The sequence below is a fragment of the Enhydra lutris genome, unplaced genomic scaffold (assembly GCF_002288905.1).
Source record: "Enhydra lutris kenyoni isolate GAN:26980312 unplaced genomic scaffold, ASM228890v2 scaffoldscaffold38, whole genome shotgun sequence".
Classification (NCBI taxonomy): domain Eukaryota; kingdom Metazoa; phylum Chordata; class Mammalia; order Carnivora; family Mustelidae; genus Enhydra; species Enhydra lutris.
In genome coordinates, this window is record NW_019154122.1 from 5,157,040 (window position 1) to 5,167,116 (window position 10,077).

General features: G+C 52.2%; 1 protein-coding gene across 1 annotated transcript; it reads right to left on the bottom strand.

The window, feature by feature from the left end:
* Nucleotides 1-2,273: 2,273 nt before the first annotated feature.
* On the bottom strand, nucleotides 2,274-3,248 carry LOC111154588 (family with sequence similarity 43 member B). The gene has a single exon (XM_022514252.1). It carries the CDS (start codon nucleotides 3,246-3,248, stop codon nucleotides 2,274-2,276), a length of 975 nt encoding a protein of 324 aa, XP_022369960.1.
* Between the last annotated feature and the right edge of the window lie 6,829 nt (nucleotides 3,249-10,077).

The window sequence follows — 10,077 nt, forward strand, 5'->3', positions numbered from 1 at the left end:
TTTGGGAGGCTCCCAGAGAAAAGCAGAGTAGGAGCTGAGGCTGAGAAGGTGCCTGTGCATTATTATGCAGCAATTCTGCTCTTTTAATCATGTGCATCTCACCTAAGACTGTAAGAGCCCAAGGGGAGGGACTCCCGGACCCCCAGTGTCCAGCTCAGTACCTGTCCCGAGACAGGCATTGGGTCAGCGTCACCCCCATGAGTCTGATTAAAGATGGTGCACTTGCGACCTTGTTTCTGGGTGAGGTTGCTTCACACACCAACAGCTGCCTTGCCCGCAGTGCATCCTGGTCTCTCTGGTCTGACATCTTCCCGGGTCCTCTTCTCCTTTTGCAAATGGAGAGGAACACCAACAGAACTGCTGGCGATGCGTAAGAGGGGAGCCATGAACATGCAGGGCATCCTGGCTGGTGGGTCCCTGTCGTCCCTCTTCCCCGACACATGGAGTCATCTCCAGCCTCCCCCTTCGAGGAGCCCTGCCCCTGCCTGGGCTCTGCCCGGTGAAGTGGCAGCATTACCCTCTGTTCCTGCAGCTCCAGGAAACAGAACTGTCCTGATGGCCGGCCACTGCAGAGGCTACTCGTCTGGGCTCCGGAGAAGTCTGGGATCGGTGCCCAGTTCAGTACAGGAATAAAGAAGATATCCAGGCTCAACATTCACCCTGTCACAAAGGTCTGGGCAGATTTTTCTAGCTCCTTGGAAAGAAAAATGTGCTACCCACCCCATCTCCTTTATGACTCGCCCCCCTCCTCATCCCTGGGGAGACACCGTGCTCAGACCACAGGCTTTGACATACACAGGAATCTTCTCAAAGAGGTGGGGCTGATGAGAAGTCCCCACCCCCGTGCCCCCTCCCTGCCAAATATCCAGAGACACTCGCCTCTGAGTGCCCAGACAGCAGACATTCTGGGAGGCCGAGACAGACAGCAGACACTCCTCCAAGGTTTGGCACAGGTGATGTCACACCTGCTACTGTCTCCTTCCCTGACATTAAGGAAACAGCTTCCTGGCGGCAGCCTTCCCCGCCCATCCTGCCGCTTGGCTCCAGATGCTAAAGGGGACCCCTTCCTAGGGGCTTGTCCTGTCCCTTAGAGTTCTGATAGTATTTTTGTCCCCAGCAAGCTTGGCATCAAACAAAACACCAGAATGGAGACAAGGATGAAAAAGCAGGTCCACTTTATTTACAATGATCATTTGGTGACACATAGATCTTTGGGCTTTTTGTGGCCTTCTTGAGACACACCTGAGCAGGGACACTCTCCCTCTGCTGGGTGAACACATGCCCCTTCCTCAGCTGGCTATGAGAACCCACCTCCTGTCAGGACCCTCCTGCTCTGACCAGCCTCCACTGGAGGTGGGGGGAGGGGGACATCTCTTCTGTGTCCACTTTCTGGGTAGTCAGTGTCCTCAAGCACCTGCCAGAGGTTCTCCTTACCTCCTTTGGAGACCCCATCTTGCTCCTACTTGGAGGCACCTAGTGGGGAGCCCCACACATCTGTCTGTGGAGATGGGGGGTGGAGTCTTCTGGGGGTGCCAGGTACCAGGGCACAATCTTGAGCAGCTGCCTCAGGCAGAAGGCTGTTACCTGGTCTAACCTGTTGTTTGGGTTGGTAGGACCAGCCCAGTCTTCTCCAGAGGCAAAGCAGTGAAGTCCAGAAGTCCTCCAGGGGGCAGAGAGGCCAGGAATAGGGCCTGTGAGTATGGCAGCGGACTCCTTTCCCACTTTGGACCTGGTCTCAGGTCTTTGGGGCCACTATTCGTCCTCTATGAGAATGCCTGCCCAGAACTGGTCCCATCCCAGCAAGTAAGGCTTGACTGGCCAAGGGGAGGACCACCGCTTCCACCTGGCCGACATTCAAGGCCACCCGCCTGGTTTTCTGGAAACTTCTTTCCCCTTCTTTGGAGAGGTTGTTTTGGGAGGGAGGGGGTGGTCTATGGACAAAGACCTGTTGTAAAGCTTATGGACAATTCCACGGTGGAAGGCAGTCAGAAACTCCGGATGTGGGGGGAAAGGTGAACATCGAATACTCTGTTGCTCTCCTCCCCTCTGTCCCCCAATAATCAAGGGCATATCAGGCGTCACCCTGAGCCAGGATGAGACAAGGGGTAGACAACAACTGAGACCACGAGGGAGGCAAGGGGGGGGGCGGGGGGGGGGCGGGGCACCAGAAGGGGGCCGAAGGGGGCTGGGCCGGGGGTGGGGGGGGGAGACAGGGGGGGGGGGGGGGGGGGGGCGGAAGTCCCCCCCCCCCCCCCCCCCCCCCCGCCGCTCTCTCAGCGCGCCTGGCCCGCCCGCTCCCTGGGCCCGGCCTTCCAGCAGCGGGACTGCGCGGGCGGCGGCTGCGCCGGGGCGCCCCGCAGGCTGCACGTCCTCAGCTCCCGGGCCAGGCTGAGCACCTCGGGCCGCTCGCGCTCCTCCGCGTCTGCGTCCTCCTCCTCGTCCTCCTCCTGGATGCTGCTGAGGCGCGGCGCCCCACGGCCGCGCTCGGCGGGCGGCGGCCGGTAGGCGCACTTGGCGTTGAGCAGCCAGCGCAGCGGGGCGCGGGGCACCGAGGCGGCGGCGCCCCCCGCGCGGAGGTGCTGCTGGCGCACGTGGCGCGCGTCGCTCTGGCGCTGCAGGCGCTTGAAGTCGCTGAAGGCCGCCAGCGCGGTCTGGCGGAGCAGGCGGGCCAGGGCGCGCGCCTTGTGCGCCCGCGCCAGCAGCACGGCGTGGCAGCGCAGCACCACGGCCTTGTGGCGCGCCTGGTGGCGATAGACCCAGGCGAAGACGCGCGGGTGGCGCCCGTCCGCGGTGCAGTAGGTGATGCGCGGCAGCAGGTAGGCGTGCGCCGGCCGGCGGCCCCCCGAGCCCCCCGAGCCTCCCGAGGCGCCGCGCTCGCACGGCTGCATGCGGATGCCGTGAGGCCCCAGCGTCAGCTTCATCTTGGTGCCCCCGCCCGGCCCGCAGCGCGCCCAGATCTTGCCCACGGCGTCGTCTGTGCAGCCGTCGCCCTTGGCGTGCAGGGTGACGGCGTTGCCCAGGTACCACACGGTGTAGGTCGGGTCCTCCTTGTTGAGCTCCACTTTCTGGCGCCGGCTGCGGAACACGCGGCCCAGGCGCTCCAGCGGCCAGTCGGGCAGCAGGTCCGGGCAGGAACGCAGGAAGCTGGAGAGGAGCGACGTGTAGGCGAGTCCCGGACTCAGACTCTTCGTCTTGCACTTGGCCTCGTCCTCCACCAGCACGAATTTGTTGCGTCTCCAGGGCAGCATCGCGGCGGCGGTGGCCAAAGGGGCTGGGGGCACGGGGAGCTCACGGGTGTCCTGCCCGGCGGCCGGGGGAGGGGAGGGCGATCAGAAGCCTGCGGCCCCGGGGTCGCCAGCAGCTGGGTGGCGCCGGGGCCAGTCGGTGTCCGGAGATGCCGGGTGCCCGGCCGGGCTGGCAGCCGAGATACCCGGGCGGCGGCCGAGCGTCCGGGAACAGCCCCCCCCGGGAGTAGCTCCAGCCGTCCGGGAAGCGAAGAGGGGAGGGGGCTGGGCGTGGTGGAGGCGCCCCCCAGGCCCGAACAGGGGAAACCGTGGTCCCTGGTGCTCAAATTGCGGCGGCAGGGAGGTCTCGGGAGCTGGGGCTGGCGGCTGGCCGCTCGGAGCGGTAAACCAAGAGCGCGATTGCCTTGGGGACTCCTTCAGGCGTCGCGGCTCCACCTCCCCGGGCTGCCTACATCACCGGGCGGGACCGCTAGCTCTCTTGTCCCCTCCCCTCGCCCTCCTCTCTCTCCTCCCCCGAGCCGGCTCGCGCTGCTCTTCGCCCCGGACCCGGCACAGGCGCGGTGGAACGGGTCTAATCCTTCTTACTGAAGGAGTGGGGAAGGAGGGGCGGTTAAGGAGTAGGAATCTTTTGAAATGTACGGGAGGGCTTTGCTAAATGCACATTTCTCTAACCTCCCTGGTGGTCTCCACGCTCCCCTTGGCGCATTCGGGATCCACCTCCTCTCTCCAGGTTTCCTGCTGCCTGTCAGTCACCGCGTATCCCTACCCCCATCTCTGAGTGCTTTTGGGTGGGTTCCTGATGGGGCTGGCCTGGCGCACTTTGCCTCCAGTCTGCACAGCAGAAAGCCAGCTGAGGTGGCCGAGCCCTGTAGTGGAAAAGTACTGTCGCTTGGTGAAGCTTTCTCCTCGGTTCTTCCAAGGTCATGGGCCAGGCTGCTGAGCTTGAGCCGGAAGAGCACTCACTGCTCCAGCGCCTAGTAGAGCCCCTCGCCTGGCCGGGAAGCACAGGGATACGTTTTGAGGGTGGGGGAACGTTCCGGAGCAGTCCTGGGTCTGTGGGAATTGCAGCTGAAAAGCTCCTTCTGGCCAAAGGGCTACCTCTGGGCCCTCTGAGGATTAAATAGATAAAACTCCTGTTTGCGAACTCGGATCCTGCTCCCGGAAGCCCTGGGGTTTGGCATTCATTATCTCATGAAATCCTCGGAGCAGTTAAGTGACTTGCCCAAGGTCAAAGGGCCAGTAGGAGGTGGGACTAGTACTCTACTCAGGTTTGGGAGACCCAGAAGCAGGCCCTCATCCTCCTAGGAGTCCACAAGTGCTGCGTATAGATGAGGGTCTTCTGTCCTCCTCTGCGACCCATCAGTGGGTGCTTTAACTGGGGAGGGGACTGGAGTACTAGGAGACAGTTGTCCCTGGGTGGGGGGACGCATCTCCCCCTTTCAGGATTTGTTAAACCATAGGTTCTGTAGAATCCCAGGTCTGCTCCGACGGGGCCCAGGAGTCTCACGATCTTGGGGCTTTTACACAGCCAACATCCAGGCTCCTTCCTTGGCTTCAGAACAGGTCATCTGGGGATTCTTCTAGGTCAAGAACCAGCTCAGAGGCTTCAGCCCCGCCAGGCAAGCCAAGTGACCTCTGGGAGTGGGGGCAGGGGGAAGATTGTTCAATGTTCAGGGTCAGCAGGCACCAGTAGTGAATGGCTGAGTTCAGAGTCCTTGGGGGAATCAAAGCCCCCCCCATCTCCCAAATACCCCCCCAAAACAAACAAACAAAAACCCATAACTAGGCTGTATCACTGAATATTTCTAAAATTACATGCAAATAACGAACAGACAATACTTAGAATTGCAGACTCTTAGTCTTGGAGGGGCCCTCAAAGATGATCTGGTTTACTGTGGCCTCATTTTATTTTCAATATGGGAATGTCTATTGCTTTTTAGTGATTATAAAAGTTAATACGTGCTTGTGATCAACATTCATTCAAGAAGGACATGGAAGCCTCCCGCTGTTCCCGCGCCTTGAAGATGTGGCCTCATTTCCCCACAAGAGAACAGGCTCTGAGAAGCACAATGAATGTTTTGAGTGCTTTTCATGGGGCTAGATTTGCCTCTTGGGCCAGAGGAGACATTAATTCAACCAACTCCCTTTATGGAAAAGGCTTGAGTTGGTTTTGACCAGAGGGGTAGCTCATGGAGAAATCCTGCTGTTTCTTGCTTTGGGGGTCTCCTGTGTAGAAGCTCCGGGTGAGGGTGCCTTGTGTCCCCCGCCTTGGTGGGAGTGGCCCCAGCAGGGAAGTAATGACGTGCAAAACGGAGATGCGTCCAGGCCTCTGAGGTTACTAGGTTCACATACAAGATGCAAGACACAGACTTAAATCTGCATTTCAGATAAACCACCATTTTTTCGTGTAAGTAGGTCCCCAGGATTGCACGCCTTTTATCTGGTCCCTGAGCCTCCTGCCTCCCAGAGGAGGAGAGATCAAGGAGCTACAGGTAGGTGTGCAGCCTGGAGGGCCTTCACTGCCTCTCTAAGCGGCTGTGGCTTCTGTTCCCACTGCCTTTGGGACATCCCCTCTGGAGGGCGCCCCCAGGGCTGTGGGAGATCAGTGTGCAGTAGTCTGCTTTTATGTGAGGTCCCCTGGACCTCAAAGCTGCAATTGACATTGTGAGCTCATTTGTTACCTTGTTCACAACTCACTTGGCCTCATTGGCGGGGATACCCACCTCTCCCATCCCCCCTCATCCCTCCCTCCCCCCATGCCTCACTTCCAGGGCTCCTCCTTACACCCTCAGGCTTGGTCTCAGACCTGCACTTCCGACAGGTTTGGTCCCTTAGAGGACTCAGCGGCATCCAGAGCTCCGCTGTTCTTTTTATTCAGGTTCTCTTCACTCTGGTCCTTGGTACGAGCTCCTTTGCATCAGCCATCATTGTTTTATGGACTAGTGTGCAGTTGGATATTTTTTTGGGGGGTGGTCCTTCTTCCACTCATTTTTATTTCTATCATATTGATACTTGTATTATTTTTATTTTAATTTTTTGATACTTGCATTATTTTTATTTTATTTTGTTTTTAAAAAAGATTTTATTTATTTATTTGACACAGAGAGAGACAGCGAGAGAGGGAACACAAGTAGGGGGAGTGGGAGAGGGAGAAACAGGCTTTCCACCAAGCGGGGACCCCAGTGTGGGACTCGATCCCAGGACCCTGAGATCACGACCCAAGCTGAAGGCGGAGGCTTAACCCATTGAGCCACCCAGGTGCCCCTCCCTCTGAAAGTTTTAATGGTCTCCCAGAGGTGTAGGTTTCATAGCGATGTGCATTGACTCTGGGCACTTGGTGAGTCTTTTAATTTGGAAATCAGTCTCTTTTAATCTGGAAATCAGTTTGAGGGACATTTCTTTGTGTTAATACCCTCCATTCTGTTTTCTGTTTTTGTTTTTTCTTTGCAGATGTAGTTTAGTCAGATGTTGGACCTCTTGGACTGGTCTTCTCATTTTTCACAATGTTCTTTCCAATTTTCCATTTTTAAAAATGTTTGTTCTGTTTTCTGGGACATTACCTCAACTTTATCTTCCAACCTTTCCATTAGTTTTTTTTTTTTTTCATATCTTTCTCATAACTTTTCACTTCAAAGATTTTATTTATTTATTTGACACAGAGAGAGAGAGATCACAAGTAGGCAGAGAGGCAGGCAGAGAGAGAGAGGGAAGCAGGCTCCCCACTGAGAAGGGAGCCCAATGTGGTGCTGATCCCAGGACCCTGAGACCGTGACCTGAGCTTAAGGCAGAGGCTTTAACCCTCTGAGCCACCCAGGCGCCCCATAACTTTTCACTTCTAAAAGCAATTTTTTGTTCTTTTTTAGAGCATCCCATTCTTGTTCATGTCTCAAAGAATAGTAGTTATAGTTGCTTTAACTTTTTTTTTTTTTTAGTTTTTAGTTGTGGTAAAATACACATAACATAAAATGTACCATCTTAACCATTCTTTTTCTTTCTTTTTTAATATTTTTATTTACTTAATAGACAGTGTGCGGGGGAAGGGGCAGAAGGAATCTCCAAGCAGGCTTCACGCGGAGTGTGGGGCCAGACTCGGGGCTTGACCTCACGACCCTGAGATCATGACCTGAGCTGAACTCGAGTCTGACACTTAACCGACTAAGCCACCCAGGCGCACCCACCCCCATCTTAACCATTCTTTTTTTTTTTTTTTTTCCCATAAGAGAGATTTTTTTTTTTTTTAAATCTGGAAAGAAATAAGCCTATAGCGTTTTTTTTTGTTTTGTTTTTGTTTTTTTTACCCCTGACAGTCCCAGTCCAAGATAAATTTCTTTCTTTCTTTCTTTTTTATTAACATATAATGTATTATTAGCTCCAGGGGTACAGGTCTGTGAATTGCCAGGTTTACACACTTCACAGCACTCACCATTGCACATACCTTCCCCAATGTCCATAACCCAACCACCCTCTCCTTCCTCCCCTCCACCCAGCAACCCTCCGTTTGTTTTGTGAGATTAAGAGTCTGTTATGGTTTGTCTCCCTCCTGATCCCATCTTGTTTCATATATTCCTTTCCTACCCCCCAAGCCCCCCACGTTGCCTCTCAGCTTCCTCATATCAGGGAGATCATATGATAATTGTCTTTCTCTGATGGACTTATTTCGCTCAGCATAATACCCTCTAGTTCCATCCACGTCGACGCAAATGGCAAGATTTCATTTCTTTTGATGGCTGCATAGTATTCCACTGTGTATATATACCACATCTTCTTTATCCATTCATCTGTTGATGGACATCTAGGTTCTTTCCATAGTTTGGCTATTGTGGACATTGCTGCTATAAACATTCGGGTGCACGTGCCCCTTCGTGCACGTGCCACTACATTGGTATCTTTGGGGTAAATACCCAGTAGTGACCCAGCGATTGCTGGGTCGTAGGGTAGCTCTGTTTTCAACTTTTTGAGGAACCTCCATGCTGTTTTCCAGAGTACATCTAACCATTCTTAAATGTAAGTTCAGCATTGTGAATCGTATTCACACTGTTGTGCAACCAATCTCCAGAACTTTTTCATCTTATAAAACTGAAATGCTATACCCATTAAACAACAACTCCCCATTTCTCCCTGTCCTAGCCCTTGGCAACCAGCATTCTGCTATCTCTGTGGTTCCATATAAATGAATCATGCAGTATTTGTCTTTTTGTGACTGGCTTATTTACTTTGTATAATGTCCTTGAGGTTTATCTGTGTTGTAGCAGGTGCCAGAATTTCCCTCCTTTTAAAGGCTGTATAATATTCCATTGTATGGATATACCACATTCTGTTTACCTGCTTATCTGTTGATGGACATTTGGGTTGCTTCTACCTTTTGGCTGCTGTGAATAATGCTGCTATGAATGTGGGTGTACAGATGTCTCTTCAAGGCCCTGCTTTCAAATTATTTGGATCTAGAACCAGAAGTGGAATTGCTAGATCATATGGTAATTCTATTTTTTTTTAAATATTTTGAAGAACTACCATGCTGTCTTCCGTAGCTGCTGCACCATTTTACACCACACGAGGGTTTTAGTTTCATATCCTCACCACTTGCTGTTTTTCTATTATTATTACCTTAAAAATATGTAGTAACCATCCTGATAGCTGTGAGGTGGTATCACATTGTTGTTTTGATTTGCATTTCCCTAACTATTGCTGTTGAGCATTTTCTTTTTCATATGCCCGTTGGTTATTTGCATATCTTCTTTGGGGAAATGTCTATTCAAGTACTTTGCCCATTTTAAAATTCTTTAATTGTAGGAGCTCTTTATATATTCTGGATATTAACCCCTTATGACTGGCAAATATTTTCTCTGTTCCTTAGGTCGCCTTTTTATTCTGTTGATTATGTCCTTTAATGCACAGAAGTTTTAAATTTTGCTGTAGTTCATTCTATCTATTTTTACCCTTATTGCCTGCCATTTTGGTGCATTGCCAAATTCAATGTCATGAAGTTTTCTCCCTTTGTTTTCTTCTAAGAGTTCTATAGTTTTAGCCCTACTTTTAGGTCTTTGAACCATTTGGAGTTAGTTTTGGCATATGGTATGAGGTGAGGATCCAACATAATTTTTTTTTTGTATAGGGGTGTCCAGTTTTTCCAGCACCATTTGTTGAAAAGACTGTCCTTTCCTCAGTGAGTGATCTTGGCACCCTTTTCAAAAATCATTTGACCACATATGCAAGCATTTATTTCTGGGCTTTCCGTTCCATTCCATTGGTTTATGTTGGTATTTGTGTCAGTACTGCACTGTTTTGATTACTATAGTTTTGAAAAAGGAAAGCGTGAGACCCCCAACTTTATTCTTCTTTTTCAAGATGGTTGTAGCTATCCAGGATCCCTTGAGATTCCATGTGAACTTCAGGATGGTTATATTTATTTCTGCAAAAAGTGCCATTGGGATTTTTCTTTAAAGATTTTATTTATTTATTTGACAGAGAGAGACACAGCAAGAGAGGGAGGACAAGCAGGGGGAGAGGGAGAGGGAGAGGGAGAGGGAGAGGGAGAAGCAGGCTCCCCATAGAGCAGAGAACCTGATGCGGGGCTCAATCTCAGGACCCCGGGATCATGATCTCAGCCGAAGGCAGACACTTAACGACTGAACCACCCAGGTGCCCCGTGCCATTGGGATTTTGATGGGGATTGCATTGAATATGTAAATTTCTTTGGGTAGGATAGACACATTGTAACAATATGAAGCCCTCTTCAGTTCCAGTCCATGAACATTGCCATTTATTTGTGTCTTCTTTAATTTCTTTCAGCAATATTTCATAGGCTTTGGTCTACCGATCTTTCCCCTTCTTG